Source organism: Jaculus jaculus, chromosome 8 (genome assembly GCF_020740685.1).
Source record: "Jaculus jaculus isolate mJacJac1 chromosome 8, mJacJac1.mat.Y.cur, whole genome shotgun sequence".
Lineage (NCBI taxonomy): Eukaryota > Metazoa > Chordata > Mammalia > Rodentia > Dipodidae > Jaculus > Jaculus jaculus.
Window position 1 is genome coordinate 48,772,174 of NC_059109.1, and position 24,710 is coordinate 48,796,883.

Consider the following 24,710-nt stretch of genomic DNA (forward strand, 5'->3'; position numbering starts at 1 on the left):
TTCAGGGACCACTTCACTTTATGGGAGGAAGAGCTCTTTGCTTTTCTCCATGATTAGATCATCAGCATGGTTTAAGAACTGTGTGGGCACAGAGCAGAGCTTAAAAAGTATTTGTTGACCAACTGGATGATCATTACATTAATAATATAGGGAAAGAAAGTTTTAGTTTCTGCTGGTCTCTCAAATTCAGTTTTGAAAAATTAAACCCATTCAATTAATTTTTGCTATGGAGAAGGAAAATTGTGCTACCTTGTCAAATTGAACTGCTAATATTGGGGAAACCTCATATAGCTATTGTTTAACAGATTGTGTGGGTTTGCCATATTACCTATCTTGCAAGATTACTTTGGCTTTACTTCAATGAGAATGGACTTTTTCCTCATGATAAACTTTTCCCTAGTATCAATAAATTCTACCACTTTTTCAAAATTGGGACCATGTCATCAGAAAAGACTCAGTATGTATTAGTTGATAAAAATCATGCAAGTCTACTGGGATGAACATTAAAACGGAACATACATTAACCATTGTTCAGTATCTTTTAAAATTGATTATTGTAGTGCTGGTGTGTAGCTTAGTGGTAGAGCACATGCCTGCTATGCATTAGGTCCTGGGTTCAATCCATAGTATCACAAAATAATTATTCATAAATAATTGTCTGATTTATTGATGCAAGCTTAAAATTGGCTAGTAAATACAGTAAGAATTAGCGTTTTGCAAAATGTTAATATTTTCATACCCTCTATGCTTATCACTTTAGCTGCCAGAAAAGCCAAATTAAATTTAGTCTTCTAAGAAATGTTTAAAAATTTAGTTGGCATAGAGATCTTTAGGTTTCCTTCACTCTGGCATAAAACTTATTAGATGAGTTTTTAAATTTTTTTATATTTATCATTTTATTGGTTAACCAAAAGGAAAATTATAATACAACAAATCTCAAAATTATTCATATGTTTATTTTGAATACATTCTTATAAAATATGTTCCAATCAGATTGGTCTCATCAATTCTTTTTGAGGATACAACTTGACAAAACTACCTTTGTAAATTTTAAGACAAATTTTACTTGGGCTTATTGTTTCGTCATCCTACTGCATTTCAAGGAGGCAGATATGACATATAACAGTCTTTACATTCTTATGGAGACAATGATGCTCTGCAATTCATGTGTGTTGCTTCATGTTCCTAAAGATATCAGAAAATCTTTTAAAATGTACCATTTTAGCCCCATGGAGAATTCTGATCTCTCAACCCTGGGTTCATGACATCACTTTCTTGCAGGCAGATCTGATGTGAATTCTCCTTCATTGTGCATTTTTCTTGTTCAAAGTCATCTTCAATTTCATTTATTAACTGATATTTTTAATTTTCAAATATTTCCAAGTTTCTTCTTGTGTGTTGTAGTATAGGACATCGTTCTTCAACTCTGAAGAGAGGTTACAACGAAACTATTTTAAACAATTAAAAAGTATGCAAGGACTGTGGAGATTCAGAAAAAAAGAAATAATTTGTTTAATTCTAGGTCAGTGGTGGTTCCAAAACGCTGTCTCCTTTCTGATGGTATTCAACTTAGTCTTAACTGCAAAATGATGAAATGTAGAAAGCTGAAGAAAAAAAAGACAACAGTTGTCTTTTGTTGCTTGAGATGTGTATTATTTCAATGAAATCATTCAATGAAATGCATTGATTTACTGTTTTCTACAGAAGGACCACAGGAGTGACCTAAGTTTGAAGTTTCTCATGTCCCAGGAATTGGCAAACCTGTTCTCACAAGAAAGATGAACACTAATTCCACAAGGTATTGAACTTTCAAAGGAAGCTTAGAATGTCAGTCACTTCTTAGCTTCTGTCCAGTTTGCCCATGTTGCTCTCATTCTCTCCAATAAACACAATCTGAAAGTACATTTTATAAAATGTTAGTCAGTTATTATGTGATCAGTCTGAGCACAAAGCTTACACAAGTTTCATTGGTGAAGTCACTGAAGAAAGGGTCCAGATTTATATTTCAATAAAAGGAGTAATGAAATATTTGCTTCAGTTGATTACAAATTTTACATTTGATTTTTGCTCTTCTTTTTTCATTTACAATAAAAAATAAATTTAATAATGACAATAAAAAGTAGAACATATAGAATGATTGATCTGAAAAAGACCCCAAGCCTTTATAGCATTTAAATCTCATATAATGAGGCTATATATCAAAGCTTGTATCAAGAGATAAATGTCGTCCACATCCAATCCTTTTAAAATAAGTTTTCAGTTTGTAGGTAGCTGTATTTGTGGAGAACATAATTTAACTAAATGCAATAAGTTCAAATCCATGTAATGAGAATTATTTGGAAAGTAACTTCCTTTTATACCTGATTTATTATTTAAATTCACTTACATTTGTCCAGCTTCTTTGCTTTAGAAGCCTAATGGAAATAAAAATTCATAACCCAAATACAAGCTGGTCACTGCCAGATAACTGGTCACAGGGAAACAGAAAGGGGTGATTTCTCCCTGCATGACAAATTACAATTGGAAGTCTTTTTCTCCTCAATATTTCTCCATTCAGCAAAAAGGTGTACAATTTTCCATCAACTTTGTAAAGGGTCGCACACTTGATAGCATTAAATATCCTGTAAAATGGGCCACTAAAATGGAGCCGATGGTTAACCCTAACTGTGTGCTCATGTCTAGGTTCCAAATCATGTTCCAATTAGTTTGGCTGTTTTGATTGAATACCACATTAAACACACACACACACACACACACACACACACACACACACACACATGCTTAGGTGAAAGAAGTGCAACTACCTTGGAAAGGGAAACAAAACCAAGGTTTTCTTTTCAGCCATGATTCTAGTCAGTATTCAAGGCTGGAATGGAAAACAAAGGAAAACAAAATACAAACGTGCCCCTTCACCCTATCTTTAATGTCAATGTCACTTGTGGTGACTTCTGCCGGGCAAAGGAAGGCACTGTCCTTTCTTTCTATCTCAGTACATCTGACAAGTACAGACACAGTGGGCATGCTGGACAATAAAATAAGTACATTAAGCAAGACCATTTCCCCCTTCATTTCTGCCCAGGCATAAGAGATGGGTTACTTAAAATTCAAGTGCCAGGAAAGCTCATTGTAAAAGGGAAATATTTTCAAGTGAATTCCGTTTGATCTTTTTTTATAGGGGCTCCTTCCAGCCTCTCTCCTTCCTCTCCAGACCCTGGAAACCAATTAGTCTCAGCACAGAGGCTACAGACCAGGCTGAAACGGTTCCTTTTTATTTTTAGGGGATATAATTTCAGCCAAGACGCCTAGTCAGTTGTCACATAATATACTAATCATACGTTTCTCTCTCACGCACATGCATTGGATTTCCCTTTGGAGAATGAGGAGATCTTGGAGTCTGACACTAGACAGGAATTGTATCTGGTCGCCTTCCAGGTCCCCCAGCTCTGACAATGTCATAACCTTCACAGGGCCACCTCATCGTTCACAGACAACCATGTCAAACAAGTTTTCTACACAACCTTTTCTCCCTTGTCTTGTAGCATCTCAGCGGCTTGGCTTCTCCGTTCCTTGTTTGTATACATTTCCTCATACCTCCCTTTCCATGTTCCAAAGAAGTCGAGAAAATTGGAATGACTTCGATGTTAAAATGCTGTTGAAGTGTTTCTTTTGGATGGGGGCGGACGGGAGGTGTGTGCTTAGAAGACAGAAAACAAATACTTAAGAGTCTTTGCACCTTCCTGTCTTGAACCTGTCTTGGTTTATGGAGGTGAAAAGGAAAAGATCAGCTCTGTTGGTCTTTTCTTTCTCAGGAACAGTATTGCAGAGCCAAGAAGAGAGAGAGAGGCCCAGCTACCCTCTCCCCAGAAAAGCCTCACCTCACCAGAGGGGTGGGAGCCTTAGGGGAGCCCTCCGGGGGTCTGAGTGAAGTGCCCCAGCCACTCCCCTGGCCCTGCAGCAAGTTCTGCACCCTGGAGCAGTGCCAAGACCTCAGACAGTGCCTGGCAGGTCTAGGAGGAAGGGGGGGGGGCTGGGTGTTTCTCTTGGCAGAAGGCGTCCATCTGGGGGCACACTCCCCCGTTTTCCTGGTGCTCTGTCGCCCGCTCCCCTTTCTCCCAGTCCCCTATCATTTTCTTTTCCTTGCTTCTTTCTTTTTTCTTTTCCTCTTTTTTTCTTTTTACACTCCTAGTGATGAACTTGCAGCCCAGCTTCCTGCCGCCTGCTTGACCCGGGAGCAGCAGCTGCAGGCGGCGGGCCTCGCCCTCCGCTCTCTGCTCTCCTGGAAACCCCGCGGCCTCGGGGCGCGCGTGGGGGGCTCGAGTGGGCCGGAACTACGGCAGGGGCGAGCAGGGCGCGGGGTCCCGCCGGGGAGCGCGCAGCCAGCCGCGTCCCGGCCGCCGGGCTTCCTGGAGCAGTGCTCCTTTGACCCCAGTGGCAGTCCCTGTCACTGCACCGCTCGGCTCGCCGCGCCCTCGGCTCGCTCCCAGCCCGGCTCGCGGCCGCCGGGGTCGTCTCGGGCCCCCTCTCCGCCCGCCCGCCCGCCCGCCCGCGCGCGCCCTCGGCCCCCCGCCCGCCCCGGGGCTCGGCGGCGGGACCCGCGGGGTCGAAGGTTCTGGCCCGCCCGCGCCCCGCGCGCCCCCCAGCGCCGCCCCCGCCGCCCGCTCGGCCATGGCTCGCCCGCACGCCCGGCGCTGAAGGCATCCCCGGGACCCGGAGCGGAGCGCTGCCCGGGAAAGGTAACCCGCCGGGGGAAGGGAGGCGCGAGGAGGGCGGGCGGGGGCGGGGGAGGAGGCGGCCGGGCGCCCGGGGCCGAGCGGGAGAGGAAGGGGGAAAAAAAAAAAAAAAAAAAAAAGAAAAAAAACACCCGCACACAAAGCGGAGCCCGGGTGAGAGGTGCCTGGGCAGAGGCGCGTGCGGGGCTGCGGACCGCGGCCACCCCGCTGCCCTCTCGGTCGCCGGTGGCGCGAGCGGGGACCCGGGGAGGCTCGTGGTGCACCCCCCTGCACCCCGGGAGGGAGCGAAAGCGAATTCTTCCCCGTAGCTGTCTCCCTGGCTGCCTCCCACTCCCCATCTCGCCCCTCTCCGCCCCTCCCCCAGCGCTCGACCTCTCGGGGTCCTCACCTCCCTGCCCCCTCCTCCTCCGCCCTGGGAAGGAAGGGATGGATGTTCGCGAAAGCCCGGCGGCGGCGGCGGCGGCGGCGGCGGCGGCGGGGGTGGGGGTGGGGACGCGGGCTCGGCGAGCTGTTTACTAGAAAGTCCCGGGGTCGTGCGTTCGAGCCGCCCTGGCCCCGGCCTAGGCCCGCGCGCATTGTGTCGGCCCGCGCGAGGCCAGGTGCAGCGGCGCAGCTTTGTGCTCCGGCGTCCCCGCGCCCGCCCGCTCGCCCGGGCCGCCCGCCCGCCCGCCTGCCCGCGCGCTGCGCTCCCGCCTGCCCGCCCGCGCCGAGCTGCTCACCGGTCCCCGCGCAGCGGCGCTCGGGGCTCTGCCACCGCTGCCACCCGAGCGACCCCGAGTCGCTGCCCAACGCTGGCAGGCGGGTGGTGCGAGCTGCGAGGAAAAGTAACCGTGGCCGCCCCATTTCTTCTCCTCCGAGGCAGGACTTTTTTTTATTTTTAATTTTCTTTCTTCGCTATTTACATGTGGCATGGTTTATCTTTGGAAAGCTTTTGCACTCCGGGGCTTTTGAGGCCTACGAGGTGAAAGGAACATTTTCCTAGAGGCTCGAGAGGGGGGAGTTGGGATCCGTCAGCAAGAACATTTATGAAAGATGCGCAGTGGGGTTGATTTATAGCGCGCACCCCTCCTCCCCAACACACCCTGAACGAAGTGGGAACGCGGGTCCTGGAAAAAATAATGTGCCCGTGGTTTGCGACGCAGCCCATAAACAAACACAAACAGGTCAGGGTCGGCAGGGGAACGGGGGGACAAAACTTTAGCTGTAAGAAGCTGCAAGAAAAGATTTGTAAAGAGGGGTTTGAAGCCGTGGTCTGCACAACCCCGCCAGCGCTCGCCGGCTCCGTCCCTTTGGCAGCCACTTGCGGGCAGAAGCCTGGCAGCTTTGGGGCACCGTGCAGGGACAAGAAGGTGGCAGCTGCGGGGTTCGGACCCCACTCTTTGGGGTCCGGGATGTCAGTGAGCGGCGGGGGGGAGGCTGACGTGGGGGTGTAGGGCAATGATGGGCCGTGGAAGAATGGCGCGGTGTCAGAGCCATTTGCCTTCGGTGGTCATTAATCAGGCCCTGGCTGGGGGGGGGGGGGGTGTGTGTGCAGAGACAGAGAAAAATAGGCGCCCAGCAGACCCCGGGGCTGCCAGCACCAGAGTCGATAGTGCCAGCAGCACAAGTGGCAGCGGAGGCGACGCAGTGACAACCGGGGACTGAGCAGTAGTAAGTCAAGCTGGGGCTCCAGGAAGGAAGAGGTAGTTGTGGACAGGACAGGCAGGGCAAGTTGAGCGTGTGTGTGTGTGTGTGTGTGTGTGTGTGTGTGTGTGTGTGTGTAGTAGCAGCTATGAGCGCCCACCCCTAGCTGCCCACCCTAGATTTAAAACAAACAAACCAATCCAAAGTAGAGAATTCTGCGCCCCCCCTCCAGCCCCACCATATATAGCCTTCGCGCATCGCGTCGTCAGAGGCACCGGAGGAAAGTCGTGCCCTTCCTCTCCGAGAGAATGTGCCAGCGGGGTGTCAGCAGTGCTGGGGACAAGTTCAGGTGTAAGTGCGACGGGAGGGAGGCCCGAGGGAGGAGGAGGGCGCTCACTGGATGGAGGCTCGCGGGATTTTATGTCAGCATCTCTGGATGAAACCAGCGGGGAAGGAGTGTGGGCACAGCTCCGGCCCGCAGGGATGAGTGTGACTCCTCGAAGTGGGCATAAAAGAGCAGGGGCGTGAGTTAAGAAAGCGCTTGGTCTGTGTGGCAGAGAGAGGAGAGAAATGAAATTTGGCGGGGTTGTTGGAGCCGGCGAGTTCCAGAGTCCCTCCAACCCTGTTGGTTAGGCGATGTTAATTCAAATGAGCATCCTTCTTTAAACAACGAAATCGAGGTTCTAAGCGCCTTTCTTCTAGGCGTGGCGGGCGTCGCACAGGCAGAGAGGTCAAGAGTTGTTACAACTTTTGGTAAATCAGAGGTTGAGACAGATTCTTAATGCCTTGCCTTCAGCTTTTCAAGCCCTTCCCTGCCAGCAACTCTTTCAGAGGTTTTCCAAGTAAATTCTTAGAAGTGAACATTTCTAGATGTGAAGGTTAGGGCACAGGAAAAATGACTGCTGTCTAGGACATGCAAAATATGCTCACGTGATTAAAGAAATACAAAACAGAAACTAAAGCCAGGAGGAATGTTTGGCAGTGACAGTCCCTTTAGATATTTTTCCTTAAACATGTTGGCATTTTGTACTGGGTGTCTTTGTGTGTGGAGCAAATGTGAAGTATAAAATGAAAATTACAAAAAGAAAGGTTGCTATTATTGTATGTAAATAGTTAAAAATAAGTTTGAAAAGGATGAGATACAGCAAAATATGGTCATTGGGTAGATTTTATGGCCTTAATAACTTAAGCAAGGTGATGCAGCCTCCTTATAGTTTAAAGTAGTCTCCCACCTACTTTCAAGCTTAATCCAAATTCTCATAAAAAGAAGTGATTTTTGCACTGCATTCTGCCTCTGGTTCTAAAAAAAAAAAAAAAAAAACAAAAACACCCTCTCTTTCCCATGTGTTTGTGCCTAATGCCTAATATTCTTAGGATATGTTCCTTTTGAGGCGTGGGTGGAGATGAGCATAGCATTTTTTTTAAATAAACCTTTTCTTGACTTGTCTGTAAAGGTGCTGTGAAAGTTTTGAAGCTCTGTGCCTTAGCCTGACATTTCCTTCAAAAGACTCCAGATTAGAGAAGATAGACACTGCAGGTGCACTGTCTCGATAAAACATTTGAAAGGGAACACAGCAAAGATGAATTGAAATGAGGTGCCAGCGGGCCGTGCATGGAGCCCTTCAGAGTTCCAGGGGCCTGTCCTTGCTAATGAGATGATACTCTGTTGGTTTTGCTGGGACGAAGGGGCATAAGCTGCCCCTGGCAGAACAGGCAGATCCATAGAGCTTTGGGACAGAGAAGCCCACACAGAAGTGGGAATTGATCACTTGCGAAGCCCTACTGCTTCAACCTGGAGAGAGTGGGGGTGGGGAGGCATCATACTAACTGCTACAAATCACTGTTGATACTGGGAATGTGTATTTTACTTCCAGGTCACTTTCTGCTTAATCGAAAGTTTACTCCAGAAACGTTTAGACTCTTTCTGACACCAGTGCACACAGTTACTCTGAAGTCACAGTGGTCTAGACACGAGTTGGTTTTCTTTGCCTCTGAATATTCTGAACACAATAGACATTGATGGAAGGAACATACGAATGGCCAAGTGATTTTTTTATACCACTCTCTAATTTATGTAGACACTAAGTTCTCCTAGACTGAAAATGTGTATTTTCCCCCTCTGTGCTTTGATGGCTAACATTCTTTTTAATGACAGTCATTTCTATAACAGGAAGATGTTTTCATTTGTATTTACTTTTCAGTGCAGCGCAATTATGCAGTTTTGCGCTTCAGTCATGTCTTGGTACTTTGTCTCTCAAAAGGGAATTACAGTACTTAGAACAGGACTGCAATTTGAAGCAGGTGTTGTGTTTTACTGTTATGCAAAATAACAGTAAAATATAATTGTGGGGGGAAATTAAGGAAACAGCTGCAAACTTGGTATGAAAACTGCTACATTATGACTTGTAAGCAGTTCTTACAGATATCTTATATCAGAGGCATAGGGAAAGAGTTTTGATTTAGTTAATCCTACTGGCCAGATTGTCTATCAACTGGTGCTTAAAGGAGTCATACTTCCTATGAAGTCAGGAAGAAGAGAACCCAAAGAGACATTCTGTTTAAAATGCCAGAGCACCAGGGATTCATCTCTTGGCAGTGGGCTTGTTGGTTAGGAATGCGGGCACGGTGGGTGTTATTTAGCTTGCTATGCTCACACGAAGAAGGCAATGATTGAGTAGAACACTGTGGAATTTCTTAGCCCAGCTAGCATATGGAGGACTACACATGCCCCGGGTTGCAAAATAATAAAATAAATGGCCTATGGCAGGCCATCTGCCTTTTGTTCCATATCTAAGGTGTTTCTTGCCAAATTTAAACCTAATCTTATTATTCTAAATATTTTTTTTTTTAATTTGAGGTAATAGCTCAGATCTTTGGAGCTTAACAGTGCATGTGGCAAATGTTCTGGGATACAGAGCCTTTAAAGTGGGAGCACGTTACCCAAGGAGTGTGTGGGGCTTGGGCTTGTTCCTCATTTCACCCATGGAAGGCAATAGCTTCCCTCAAAGCTTCTGTCCTTGCATACTCGTCATCAAAATAGACATCTTTATTTCTCCACCTACTGTGCCAATTAATGTATTGACATTGATGAAAAGGAGCAGAACTTGTAGAATTTATTTTTTAAATAAGTCCATCTAGTAAGAATTATACAGTAGCCAAGATTGAGGTGGCAGACATGTCTTCCTTCCCTTAATGCTCTCTCAGGGAAAGAAGGGGAGAGTAATGATTTGGTACAAAGTGGTGGGCCAATCCTGGATGTACTTGGTTTTCTCCTGAGTACTGGAGTGTTGAAAGAAATTGTGTTAACATTTAGCAAGAAGGATTTGCTTTACTATAAAATTCTGGGCTGGAGAGAAATCTGTATGTGTACTAGGCATTGCGTATTTAGGGTACTGTTTGTGAAAAAAAAACTTATATATAACATCTGTGTATTATGTGAGTATGATAATTTCCCACAAGTATCTGTTATAAGCACATAATTTTGGGTTTCATTTTTTTCATTGAGTCATATGGATCTTTTAGGCATTAAGATTTCAAATTGCATGATACCAACTTTGTAAAAACCAAACATTTCAATTAGCAGTGAAGGCTTAGAAGAGAGTCTTCAAGCACAAACCATTTATAGCTAGACACCATGGCAACTGTGGATTCGCCCTTCTGCAATTCGCGTTAAGTGCCATGATTATAATTAGAGAGGAATTCTCGTTTGAACTCTGCTGAGGTGATTTGCTAGCATCCTGCAATGTCATGTAGAGTGAGTGTCCACTCTGAAGAGTGCACGGGAGTTAGCAACAGCTATATCCATGAAGTGAAAAAACAAACTCTGGTTTTTTTTGGAACCAATATTATGTCTAGATATCAACTGAATGTCTTTTGGAACCTTCTTTCTTCATTTTTATTTTCTATCTACACATATATATACACACACACACATATATATATATTTTTCTTCTTCTTCTTCTAGAACGCACAGCGGCATTGATGAGTAGATCCTTGGATTCAGAGGTTGGCTGAAGCGCATCATGCCTGCTTCCATCTTGGGCTCCGGAACATTGTGAATTGCTCATGCGTATAGGGAGGAAGGATGGCACATGGGATTCCTTCTCAAGGCAAAGTTACTATAACTGTGGATGAGTATAGCTCAAACCCCACGCAGGCCTTCACACACTACAACATCAACCAGAGCAGGTTCCAGCCGCCACATGTACACATGTAAGTATATCCTGAACATAAAGAAATATAGAAAGAAAGTGAAAGAAAACTATTCTCTCTTAGCATTTGGCTGGAGAGCATAGAAGTGAATGATTTACAAAACAGATGGGTATCTGTGGTTTCAAATATAGCCCATGAGAAATCCCCCACATCTGCATAACAGATCAGCTTTTCAGAGTACACTCAACCACAAACTGACATTAGGTCTTCAGAGCCTTTGAAAGGTAGTAAGAGGGTTGGACACATTTTGTTGATAGGAGCAGAGAGGTTAAAGTGTTTTCCTAATGCCACACAGTGAATTTTGGCACTGTCCTCTCAGCCTTAATTTAACTTGCCTTGTACTTTATTATTTGTTTCCATGATAAAATATTTCTTTAAAATTTCTGTAATATTTTCTTACACTTCACCCTGCTATGGCTTTACGTTCAGCTGGGAAATAGGTCTAATTGAAACTAATTGTCCAGCCTCTGCTAAATCCATTGTCTTGCCTGTTGTTAGTGGGACGTGTGCAGCATGCTGCAGGCTGCACACAAGGAGGAACAAAGGGTTGAGGGAGAGTGGAACAGTGGGTTCTAGGAATTTTACTTTTCTCTCACTCCCTAATACTACAGAAGACATGTGCAGGCTTGAACTGCTTAGGGAGAAAGTGGGAAAAATCCAGAGGCCCGGCTTTTACAGCTCAGTCTTTGCCGGGCCTCTGCTACAGGATGTGTTGCTTTGAGCAGAAGGGGCAAAAGGTCACCATCCCTCTTGTTCATGGAGACCTGGTGCCCATTCTCTATGAGACCCTTCCGATGTCTAACACGAGTCTTTCAGAGCGAGACTGAGCCTCTTTGAAAACTATTGTATAGAAAAGAGGTTAGGACTGTTTTCACTGCTTCTGGGCAGAACTGAACTCAGGGCATATCCGAGTCACAAGAACTTTCTTTTTTAAATTTTTTTTAAAGTAATGGTTTTATGTGAGCATTTAATGAAATAGTTTTCCCAACAATACAACATAACTCCTTTTCAAATTCAGTAGAGAGAGTAACCAAACGAAACTGTGTTTTCCTAGACCTTTTGAATATTCGTGTGAATACCAGGACATTGCTGTGCAAGTATGTCCTAAAAGACACACTCAGTTACCTGTGATGAAATTTATGCATAGTGGGGAAACTAAAACAGCGGTCTTGAACAAAAATTAGAACAAGGAAAGAAAGAACAAGAAAAATCTTTGCGAATGTTTAATGTTCAGTTACTTCTTAGAATTCCATTTTTAAAATTAGAGTATGTTCATGATTGCGGACTGCTAACTTTGTATTAAGGAAAAGTTTATAAGGTGATTATGTTTCCTTTGTTCAGGTAGCTTTTCTGAACAATAAATACATGCTTGTTTCAAATGCTATTTTTATTCTATTTTTTTTTCTTCAAATATGTTCTAAAATGTGCGCATGCTGTATCTTAGGATACCTTTAGCTGGGTTTTGGCTGGTGTGATGTGTGGATCAAGTAATCTCAAGATCTTTGTAGATCCTTTTGCCAGTCCAGCAGCAGAAGTGGTGTTTTGTCTATATTTCTCAGGAAATGACAGGGAAGTTCAGCTGTTGCTCAATTTACAGACATCTGATCACTTTCTGTTGACCATAGGAGTCCACTCATGAGCTGACAGTTCAGAGATATGCTTAAAACTCATGTGACCTTAAATCTACTTAGAGCTAGCCATGAAAACTTGGAAGGATCAAATTGTACCATTTTTGAAGGTTATAAAAAGGAAGAGTAAGGAATGAAGTTTTGGGGGCAGCTGGGTAACCATTGTCCAGCCTAGCTTGAAGGGTTCATCCTGGTCATGGCTGCACAGTTTCTGCTTCCTCAGTGAGCCTGCCTCCCTGAGACCTCTGCTCCAGCCACTCGTCTTGGAGCCCTGTCAGCTGAGCACAGCCTGGCCCTTAGCCTCTCTGTGTCATTGCTCTGGCTGTTTCTCATAGGCTGGGATGTCTATACTGTTTGCTTATCACGTGTCTCAAAGCCAATTTAGGCCTCTCCACCAGTTTGAAGCCTTTGTGCTGACACCGCTCCCGTCCCAATCCAAAATGATTGGGTATGCTCAGGCATCCCTGAGTACATGTGACCCTCCTTCATTATTTTTTCTATCATCTGTCTGTCTGTTTATCTATCATCTGATCTGTCTAATCTGTCACCTATATTTAATCTGTCCTCTTTCTCCATTCCTACCTACCTCTCTATCTTACTCATTGATTCACTTACCAGTTTCTTTGACTCCATACTGAGATGAAAGATTGCTGTTGATCCCTGGAAATCATTCTGTGTATATGAAGGTGTGTTTTGTCAGAAAGCTGCCTCACTATGCTTGGCGTTACTTGTTCTTGCAAGAGGAGAGCCTGCTACTATTTTGTAGGTTGATACCCAGCATTGTCCCTGGCTGGTGGTCAGTATCTTCCTGGACTGTAATCAGACTATGTTTTGGTTATACTGAAAATATTGTCCTTTGTCTCAGTAGAAACTTAAATTGGTTGGAAAATAACCACAAGATATTGGGCTTAAAATGTCTTCTGCTTTTTGGGGGGGGAAGTTTTCCACATGTCCTGGCAGAGCTTAGCTGCTTTCCTAGAGATGTCTTTTCTACTTCAATGCTTACTCCTTTGTTTTACTTTAGATTCTTCAAATATTCACATTTTGTTTGTTTTTTTGTTTACATCTAAAGACTATGAAAGCCTTTAAGGATTACTGGAGTACAGATAAAATCCTGATTTTCTGCACAGCCCTTTCTTCTCTTCTGTACACTGAGAAGCGGTGTAGTGGGTGCTGTCTCACCTCAATATGGGCATGGTTCCTTTCTCACTTAATTCAGCTAGTCTCAACTCAGCTCTGTAACCAACTGGCTAAATGACGTCTCTTCTATTCCAGCCCTCAGTTTACTCATATGTTAACATTTGTACCACATGACAGACAGGAACTTTTTCACTCTGATTTATTTAGGCTGCAATTCAAATAAGGCCTTTTTTTTTCTTTTTTGAAAGGTGTAATATAAATAAGACCCAATTGCCATTTTTTTTTGATGCTTACTTACTCTAGAGTTAATCTTTGATCAGTTTTTAAGAGGTTTTGATTTAATACTTTAAATTGTTGGTTGTTATTTCTTTTTTTTTGGAGGCAAGCTCAACAAAGGCCTTTTTTTTATATATATATAAGAGATAGTAAGAGAGAGCAGCAGCGAGAACGAAAGAGAAAGTTGGTGCACCAGAGTCTCTCACCACGGTAACCGATCTCCCACCTTGTGTGCTTGTGCGTCACCTTGTGCATCTGGCTTATGTGGGATCTGGGGAGTTGAACATGGGTCTTTAGGCTTTGCAGGCAAGAGCCTTAACTGCAAAGCCATCTCTCCAGCCCTGTTGTTGTTGTTATTATTATTATTATTATTATTATTTTGAGAGAGTGAAGGAAAGAGAGAAAATGACTGGGTGCATCATGGCCTCATGCTACTGCAGATGCACTCCAGGTGCATGGGCCACTTTGTGCATTTAGCTTTATGTGGGTGCTGGGGAATCAAACCCAGGTTGTCAGACATTTCAAGCTAGTGTCTAATGGCTAAACCATCTCTCGTCTTTTTTTTTTTTTTGTGAGGAAGAGTCTCTCTCCAGTTTAGACTGGCCTCAAATTCACAGAGGTTCTCTTGCCTCAGCCTCCTGAGAGCTGGGATTATAGTACTGATCAGGTATACTAGCTGTGCTTTAATTCTTATCTGTAAACTCGACATGGTTGCTGCCGGATGTTCTAAGATTATTGCTTTGAACTTGCTTGTGACATAGACCGACCCTTCCTTCCTTCCTTCCTTCCTTCCTCCCTCCCTCCCTCCCTCCCTCCCTCCCTCCCTCCCTCCCTCCCTTCCTTCCTTCCTTCCTTCCTTCCTTCCGTTCTTCTTTTTCCTTTCTTCCTCTCATTTTCCCTCACTCTCTGTCTCTCTCCTTCTTCTTCCCTCCTTTCCTCCCTCCCTTCCTGTTGTTTAGGAAGGTAATGGTACTTTAGTAAATAAATTAAATCTTGGCTGGTAGAGTAGACTTAACCTTGGGTATGTGTAATTTCTGACCCAGATTCTTCATATTAATAGATGTGATCATTGAAGCCTAACCATTAGCAGAGTCTCCTCTATCAACAATATTTCCCAAAGCAGAAGATTTAGAATATGATTTTGCATTTTTTTTAGGTAGGGTTTCACTCTAGCTCAGGCTGACCTGGAATTCACTATGTAGTCTCAGGGTGGCCTCAAACTCATGGTGATCTTCCTACCTGTGTGTCCCTAGTGCTGGGATTAAAGGCATGCGCCATCACGCCCGGCTGATTTTGTATTTTTAATGATGATAGAAGAAAGTGTTTAAGGAATTAGTGTACATTTGAAAATACCATAATGGTCTTAATGACTGAAGCCTAATTTATTAAAAAAACAAAAACAAAAACAAAAACGGGCTGGAGAGATGGCTTAGCAGTTAAGCGCTTGCCTGTGAAGCCTAATGACCCCGGTTCCAGGGTCGGTTCCCCAGGTCCCACCTTAGCCAGATGCACAAGGGGGCGCACGCGTCTGGAGTTCGTTTGCAGAGGCTGGAAGCCCTGGCGCGCCCATTCTCTCTCTCCCTCTATCTGTCTTTCTCTCTGTGTCTGTCGCTCTCAAATAAATTAAAAAAATTAAAAAAAAAACCTCATGATACTATGTTAGTAAGATAACTAGCTCTCTCAGTTTTAGCATTGCAAATCCCACCTCATGGGAAATCCCTAGTTGTGCCTCATGTTGTCTGTTTACTTACTATTTTAAGGATTAACTATGGGAAGTTTAAGTCAAAATCTGCCGTCAGTTTTGGCACCTCTCATTGCCCATGCTTGTTGGTATTGGCATCCCAACATTCTTATTTCTCACTTGCTCTTCAGCTTTTATGGAGTCAGTAGATTACTGTCACCAGTGGACCCTTTCTAGCTGTGTCATCAGCCATAGAAACATGCTGTGCTGCTCTGTGTCTTCTGTGGGATTGATCAAGTAATGGCTGTCTCCAAGGCTGCTGGGTGAGTGAGGGCAGGAGTTCTCAGAGAAGCACCCAGTTCTAGTTAGGTGCAGTTATTATCATGAGTGATGGTTTCACTGATGCGGAGTTTCTTTCTCCAAACTCTCTCCATCTGGTTTGGAGATTAGTGGTGTGTGATTAGGAGTAAGTAAAGAGAACCACTGGTAAATTTTGTCTTGTCTTCCTTCCCCCAGGAGTTATTACCAGGAGAACATCGTGGAGACTCTTTCAGGTGGGGCTTTGGGTGAGATTTTCTAGGTTGTCAGGGTCAGCAGGTGTCCTGATACACTGCCTAGGAGGGTCTTTTCTGCCAGTTACTCTATGAGGGAGGCATCACAAGGGGAAATCCCATGCTTTCTGGTTGTTTCTTGAACCACAAAGGTCTTCCTTCTCTTGCTCCAGGTCTGACCTCTGTGCACTTAGCACTGTCTCAGGCCCCACTGATACCTGTGATTCAGTCACATCAAATGTCAAGCATAACTACCCAGAACTGAGCATACAGGTGCAGCTTGGGCAAGAGCGAAAGGACATGGTTTGACTGAGAAAATTGTCTGAAATCAGAGATCTCTGTACAAATGTTGTAATGTTGATTATGCAGGTGGCAAGGGTGACTAACATTGTTGTATATCAATTAGAGGAATCCTGGATATCAGTTTTAGCATCTTAAAATGGACTCACTGGCACTTAAGATAGGTGTTTATTTTAAATGAGCCCTTTACTTTGCCCAGACCTGTAGATACTAATGGCCCTGGGATCCTACAGTCTTGAGTCTGATGACACCTGTGGCTTTGTGTACCATTGAGGAGAAGTGTTAACATCTTTCCTTCTAAAGTGCATGGCTTTGTGAAGCCTGACAGGTCCAGGCTTATTCTTGTATGGGTCCATTGTATAGGATTCACCAGTGCTGCTTGGTTATTAATCAAATTTTATCTTCTACAGTGCCAAATTCTTATACCTTTTATGGATGCTTATTGTTTGTTTTGGGTTTTCTTTCCTTTCCCAGTTCAAGAATGTGGTAGGACACAAGTTTATCTTGGGTTTGTATTAGATATCTATAGGTAAAAACACAAAGTCAGAGTAAAAGGTCCCCTACAAGCTCTTATGTTTGAAAACCTGGCCCTAGTGATGGTGCTGTTTTAGGAGGTTGTGAAACCTTTGGGAGATGGGGCCTGATTATAGGAAGTAGGTTATGGGGTAAGGTTTGTGATTTGTAGCCCACTCATGGTTCCTATACAGACTGTACTTGCTGAATCCCAGGCTGAGATACATCACACTCTCTGACAACGTACACCATGCCTTCCCCACCATGATGAACTTTATCCCCTTTAATGGACAGTCAAAAGAAATCGTCCCTCCCCTAAGTTGCAGTAACAAAAAACCAAACCAACCCCCCCCCAAAAAAAAGGAAAAAAAAATAACATTATCTCTGACTAGCGTTGTAGAATGATACTACTTGTTGAGCAATATATGTGTTTATAAAAACGTGGAGAGGACTGGGGAGATGGCTCAGTAGATGAGGCACTTGCCGTGCTAGTGTGAGGACCCAAGTCTGGGCCCCTAGCGTCCATGTAAATCCTGGGTGGATGTGGTGGGTGGGAGATAGAGACAGGGAATCTCTGGGACAGGCTCCCTGCTAGACTATCTGAATCAGCATACTCTGGCTCAAGTGGGAGACACTGCCTCAGAAAAATAAGCTATAAGGAGGAGGACACCCATTGTCAACCTCTGGCCTTAACAATTATTTGTACCCCCACACATGCAGGCTTACCACCTAAACATGCAAACAAAAATTAATACATTTTTAAAGTATAGAGAAATATAAACATCAATGTTACTAGTAATAAAGTACGTCATCATTTAAAGAATCAAGTTTTGGATTTGGGCAGGGGTTAATGGCCTTTCATTTCCTATTTTTTATGCTACTGTGTAATTGGAATTAATTTTATACAACGCTGTGGTATGGTCATTTTTTTAAAAAGAAACGTACAGACTAACTTGTGTCCAAATCTTGCTTATTTGGGAGGTTTGCACTAAAGGCTCATTCTGGTGCAAATTTCGCCCTTCCTTTGGTCCTCACTTCTTGTCTTCCTGAAATGTTGCTTTCTTCTGGTTTTTGGCACAATCAAGGTTGGGTCGGAGTGCCTCAGCTGCTTCTGTGTGAGAGGCTGAAGACAAGGACAGCACCCACCTACATCCTAGTCCTACCATGGGAGAGATTGTTTTTTGTATTTTATTCTTATTTATTTGAGAGAGGGAGAGAGAGAGTGGGCATGCCAGGGTCTCTAGCTGCTGCAAACAACTCCAGATTCATGTGCCACCCTGTGCATCTGACTTACATGGGTCCTGGGGAATTGAACCTTGGTCCTTTGGCTTTGTAGGCAAGTGCCTTAACTGCTAAGGTGTCTCTCTAGCCTCATGAGAGAGATTTTTAAAGAGGTGTCTTCAGGTCCATTGTGGGAGGCAGCAGCACACACAGTATCCATAGCTGCTGTAGTGATCACCCACAGGGTATCAGGGAGCCTGGGTTCTGGTCCTGTCAGGGTCCCTAACTTGGCTGTTCAGCAAGTTGAGCATCTCTCAGCATTGGGTTCCTCTCCAGCTCTTGGGCTTGATAGCCTGTAGCACCATCCTTTCTTACTCTGAAAGTGCAGAATTTCCTCTACTCTTACCTTTTCTTGTGTGTACTGAAAATTAACAATACAAATCCCACATCATTAGTGGTATTCTATAGGGAAAGAATGTGCTAATGAGACATCATGCAATTCTTGTATAGGAAAAGAGAAATGACTGTGAACTCTCACACAGGGGAGGAGGGAGTGAATGTCTGGGGTTCAGTAAATGCCCAACAAAGTAGAAATGTATCCTTTGTTGCATTAGTTGTTCATAAAATATTCTAAACATAGAATTCTCTTGGTAAGCCACTTTCTACTTCTTAGTATACATTTGTCACTGGCCTGCACATGAGCATGGTTATAATTTTTAAAAATAGTTTCAATTTGAAATTTGTCTTAGAGACCCTCAATGGTCCTTTCATTTAGCACTCACATATAAACACAGGGTGTTTTTCATCTCCTCTTTCATTAAAAAAAAGACTTATTTTCTATACACTCCCTTAGGGTACCATCATGTGGTCTGTTGGACTTCATTTTAGAGCTGACTTCCCCCATTTTGTAGATTTCTTTGTTTGCATTCAAGCGTTAAAGAAACATCTAAAATTGGATGTTTTTTGTCCATGTGGATTTATTCTTAGAAACTTAGCTATGAGCTATGTGGTTGTGTAACTAGGTATTGAGTCCTCTTCTCTTCTTCTCTTTTTTTTCTCCTCCCCTTTCCTTCTTTTTGCTTGCTTGCTTGCCTACTTCTATTAGGAAGGGTAAAAGGACTTTGAAAAATACAACAGAGCCCATCTGGAAGGTTCTTTGTGGACTTTGTTTGTTTGCCTTTGTTTTATGAGTTGAGGTCTTGCTGTCTATCTTGGGCTGACCTTGAACATGGCATCATCCTGCTTCAGTCTCCCAAGTGCTGAGATTTCAGGCTTGTGCTGGATTGCCCAGAAATATTAAGGTTTTGCATACTGAAACAGTCATCTACATTTATGGGGATAAAGAATCATAGAGAAAGTTGTTCACAGTGAATGAACAGATGTGTCCTGATACTGTTGACATCATCTGTCTTCCTGGATGGGTCCATTCTCTTGCTTTTTACATGCACTGCATTAAAAAAAAAAAAATCTTCTTGGGTTAGAGAGATGTTTTAGTGGTTAAGGTGCTTGCCTGCAAAGCCAAAGGACCCAGGTTCCATTTCCCAGAATCCACATAAGCCAAATGCACAAGGTGGCACCTGTGTCTGGAGTCTGATTGCAGAGGCTGAAGGCCCTGGTACACATGTGTGCGTTCTTTCCTTCCCCCTGCTTTTCCTCTTTCTCAAATAAATAAATAAATAAATAAAATTAAAAAAAAAACAACTTTCATGGACACCTTCTGAAAAAAAACAGCAAAACTAAGCAAGAAGTAATGTAGTAGGTAGTCTTGAGATATATTCTGTTTTAATTATGAGGTTTCAGAGCTTATGAAGGAGAGATTTGAAAATGTAAAATCAAAACTAAGGCCTTTCAGCATACTGTTTCTTACATAACACACTCCAGGTCACTCTGAACTGTGTTTTCACAAAGTGGGGTGCTCACTGCTTTGCAGAAGTCCCATCCACGAGTGGGCGTGTTCTTCTTCCCGCTCAGGATGGCTTAGCTCTCTCCTGCCTGCGTCCTCCCCTTCTGCACTTACATGGCTCGGTGACTGCTTCAGTATCCGGAAGGACAAATCTGCACTTTGCAGACCATCATGTTGGTCTTTTTCTTCCTTTTTTAAGAACTTTTTTATTTAATATTTTTATTAATTTATTTGCAAGCAGAGAAAGAGAGAGAGAGAGAGACAGAGAGAGAGAGATAGCGAGAAGGGAAACAGAGAGAATGGGCCCACTTGGCCTCTAGCCTTTGCAAATGAACTCCAGTGCATGCTCCACTTTATGCATCTGTGTTTATGTGGGCACTGGGGAATTGAACCCAGGTCCTTATACTTTGAAGACAAGTGCCTTAACCTTTGAGCCATCTTTCTAGCACTCTTTAAAACTATATTTTTGGAGCTGGACGTGGTGGCTCACGCCTTTAATGCCAGCACTTGGAAGGCAGAGGTAGGAGGACTGCCATGAGTTCAAGGCCACCCTGAGACTACAGAGTTAATTCCAGGGCAGCCTGGACCAGAGTGAAACCCTACCTCGAAAAACCAAAAGAAATATGAAGTCCAGATGCACATGCTACCACATGCATCTGGCTTACATGGGTCCTAATGAATTGTATCTGGGTCTTTAGACTTCACAGGCAAGTTACTTTAACTGCTAAGCCATCTCTTCAGCCCCTCTTTTTATCCTTAAGTGTAAAAAGTTCATTTGGAGGCTGTGTCTGTATAGAAATACTAACTTTGTGTCAAAAAATCAGTTGAATTTACTAGTTATTGCAATATTTGAACATGAATGTTTTTGTTTTGCTTTAAAGATTTTTTTTCTTCATTTTCTGGCATTGACAGTGAAAGAGTAAAATATATGCATATTGAATATATTTTTTAATGTTTTTAACTTCTTTCTTACTGTAAATCAGAAATATGTGCTATATTAATTGGTTTAAATGTTTGTACCATTTTGTATTACATATTAAAATTATTGATACTATTTTTGTAATAATATTGATTTATTAGAGAGAGGGAGGGAGGGGAGAGAGGGCGGAACAAAGAATAAAGAAGGAAGGAAGGAAGAAAGGAAAGAAGAAAGAGAAAGAAAAGAAGGAAAGAATTGAGTGCACCAGTGTTTTCTGATGCTGCAAACAAAACTCCAGACACACATACCACTTTGTGAATCTGTCTTTATTTGAGTAAATGGGCACTCAAACCCAGGCCATCTGGCTTTGCAAGCAAGCACCTTTAATTGCTGAGCATCTCTCCAGCCCTCTAAAGTTATTGAAACTATTAAAAATGAAAAGAAAACGGATGGGCTGGAGAGATGGCTCAGTGGTTAAGGCATTTGCCTGCAAAGCTAATGACCTGGGTTTGATTCTCCAGTGTCCATTTAAAGGCAGATGCACAAAATGACCCATGTGTCTGGAGTTCATTTGCAGTGTGGCTTGAGGCCCTGGCATACCCATTCTCTCTGTTCTCTCTTCCATCTCTCTCTGTCTCTGCTTGCAAATAAATAAAACTTTTTAGATGAAAAAAAGCTAGTATCACCATATATTTTTATAATATAAAAATGGATAAATTTTTAGTGTTGAGTTTTAAAATTCTTGGCAAGAATGATAATTACTGGTTGGCAGTGTCATCCCCCAAAGATGTCAGGGCTCTAGTTCATAACATGGATGCTACTCAAACCCATTTATTTCTTGTGCAGACAGCCCATGAAACCTTCCATCTCAAAGAGTTGATAATTCTTGGATGAGACAAATGCGTTTTTCCATCTTGCTGTGGGCTATTTTGGCATTTATATTGATTGGCTGAAAGAGAGGCTTACTCGTACTTGGTTTTAGGAATATGCACAGACCAAGTTGCAAACCTTTTACACATTGTACACTTAGTGTGAAATGTCTTTTGGATAAGGACTTAAAGCTGAAATAAATAAGAAAAAAAATCTTTTACCAGATTAAGCTTCTCTAATTTCCTGAAAGATTTAGCCTTTTTCTATGATATAGACATTTTATCAGCTCTATTTATCCTGAGTTTTGTAAAAAAAAAAAAAAAAAGAAGAAGAAGAAGAAGAAGAAGAAAAGAAAGAAATCTCATTTGGTTTCATTTGGCTTTGCTCCAAGAATTTAGAGATAATATGGAAGTTATACAACTGTAATATATTTTTTAAAATATTTTATTTTATTTATTTTCAGTGGGGTGTGAGAGAGAATGAACATGGGCATGCAGGACCTCCTGCCATTGCATATGAACTCCAGTTGTATTCACAACTTTGTGCATCTGGCTTTGTGTGATTACTTGGGAATCAAATCTCAGGCCATGAGGCATTGCAAGCAAGCACTTTAACCACTGAGCCATCTCTTTATCCCATGATGTTTTAATAATTACCTATTTATTTGTGAGGTAATAGAGAGGGAAGGAGGGAGGGAAATGAACTCCAGATACATGTGCTCTTTTGTGCATCTGGCTTTATGTGGGTACTGGGGAACTGAACCTCAGTTGGCAGGTTTGCAAGCAAGCGTCATTAACCACTGAGCCATTTCCCCAGCCTTTATATTTTTAAGTTAAAATAATACCCATTGTTCTTTTAACCTTGTACTGAAAAACACATTCCTTTAAAACCTTATACTGCTTTTGTATATTGGTCTTGATTAGGAAACGTTATGATCAGAATATTTGTATTTCTTCAAAATTCATATACTGAATTTCTGATCTCCAAATGATGGTGTTTGGTGGTGGAGCCTTTAAGAGGTGATTCATTCATGAGCTCTTAGAAATGGAACTTGTGCCCTTAAAAAGCTATCCAAGAGAGGCCCCTTGCCCTTGCCCTTCCTTCGTATGTGGTCACAGTGGAAAGATGACTGTCTGAACCATGAAAGGGGCCTTACCAGACATATAATCTCCCTTGGTCTTAAATTTCCCAGAGGATATATTGGTGAGGTCATAACTTTTCTTGGCTGTTATGATGCCCCTGGCCTTAGCTTTAGCCCCAGGGAAGGTTCAGGATCCATAAACTTTAGTCAACAAGGAGGTGCACCTTGGCTTTCTGGGTGCACAATGCGACTCATACCAGTGAACCCACAGGAGTCAAGAAAGCAATTTGTAGCATATTGACCAGTTTGTCTCTGAAATGGATGGAATGATTTTCTTAAGCCATTTTTAGGTAATTCAAAACCTCAGGCTTGGATTTCAATTTTTAAAAATCCATCTGAAGTTGTGATTTTCCAAGGTTCACATCTGTTAGTATCTTGGAGACTTACCATATGCTGGGCCTAGCTTCTGACTTTTACAGGTTAATAACTTGTTTTCACCCCTACAGTTTGGGCACAGTTGTCAGCTCTGAAACCTATTTTAACTTAAATACCTAGAAAGAAAGGAAGACTTGGGAAGGGTGAATATTTCATAAGAAGAGATGACAAGGAAGTGTTTATCCCTACAGGGTGTTCGTTCTAATGCCTCATGCTTCCTAGTGCTAGCAGTTCGAAAGAAGTCTCATGTTTTCCTCATGTGATGGGGGCTCTGCCCAGCATGGTAGTTCCTCCCTCACTCCAGACAACTGCCCAGAGAACTCAGAAGGGAAAGATGACTTGGGAAGGCTGTTCGTGCCACAACATGCCCCTGGTTGGTGGCTGGCTCTTGTGCTTTGCAAATCCCAGTGTCTACCAGGATGCTAGTGATAGGGGCGTGCTCCACTTTTTATCTTGGAATTGGATCCTGTCATCTTGGCAACCATACTGGGACCTTTACTGCTCAGATTGTTTGTCATTTGTTGTTAATCCTGTTGCCATAAATTCTGGGCTTTAAGGGGGGAAGAAAAGAGGATGATTGGAAATATTTTCTCCAACATGGAAAAGGAACTTTTTTTTTAAACAAAAGAGTTGAAAAACAATGGACCTTCTGGGCAGTCAAGTGTCCTGGTTTTCCACAAGGGCACAGTTGTTGCACCTGCTACTTCAACCAGGATTTGCACTAAAGGAACCTTTGCAAATGCAGCAACTAACTGTCTGTCCTGTCCCAGTGAGAGGAGCCCTTATGGAGGCAAAGAAAACACATTAACTTAACACAGGGGACTTGCTTTTATCCCAAGCTCTTTGGGCCACAGGTGTGTTTTGTGTGTGTTATGGTCTGTTCCCTTCAGGCTGCTCCTCTCTTCCAAAGGTTAAGCAGAACAGGCCAGGGTGCAGGCTTCTGCTTACCTGCCTTTATGAGGTGTTTATTTTGTCACGTGTGGAATAAAAATGAGTTTCTGGCCATTAGTGCATGTTAGTCGTGATCTCACGCTCCACAGGGAGGGCACGTCACATTATAAACACACAGCATGAGTTTGTGAAGTGCCTGGACCCCAGACTGCAGGAGCTCCTGCTGGATTCAGTATCTTAATAAAGGACTAAACAAGGGGTACATTTGAGTGTGGGAGTGAATGCTTGTGATTTTAAGGGCAGAGTTTGGGAGGTGGAGTGATTATGAACATACAGGTACAATTGATATAGAAAAATGAAGTCTTTGGAGAAAATAAGTATTGGCAGCATTTAACCTGCTTGTCCTCTGCTCAAGTGTATTCTCTACTAGTAAAGTCTCCTTCTCACAGTGAGGACCTTCCTCTGCTTCTGCAGGCAACAGTGAGGTTCTGTTAGAGAATACAGAGCACTTGTAATGCTATTATTAACAAAGTTGTTTATGGGGATGCTGCCATGGCTTTGGCTTTCCAGCCCTGCAGTTCCAGGGCAGCACCCGGACTGTCATCCCGCGACTTTCTTCATGCTGCTGTTGGTGCATGTATTTTATTAATGTCAAGTTTTTAGGGTTGGATTGCCTCCCAAGGGATCCTGAACAGGGAAGAGAGGATTGAAAATCTGTGAACCTGCCGATGGCCAG

General features: G+C 43.2%; 1 protein-coding gene across 3 annotated transcripts in view; it reads left to right on the forward strand.

The window, feature by feature from the left end:
* The first annotated feature begins 4,635 nt into the window (after positions 1-4,635).
* Positions 4,636-24,710, forward strand: part of Mpped2 (metallophosphoesterase domain containing 2) — a 191,240-nt gene continuing 171,165 nt past the window's right edge. The window contains exons 1-2 of one of the 3 annotated variants that reach the window (XM_045155821.1): positions 4,636-4,733; positions 10,318-10,565. In XM_045155821.1, coding sequence (XP_045011756.1) covers positions 10,438-10,565 — 128 coding nt within the window. In that variant the 5' untranslated portion in view covers positions 4,636-4,733; positions 10,318-10,437. Of the gene's footprint in view, positions 4,734-6,567; positions 6,705-10,317; positions 10,566-24,710 lie in introns of those variants that run through there. The other 2 variants (XM_004660842.3, XM_045155824.1) reach the window with 2 other exon arrangements.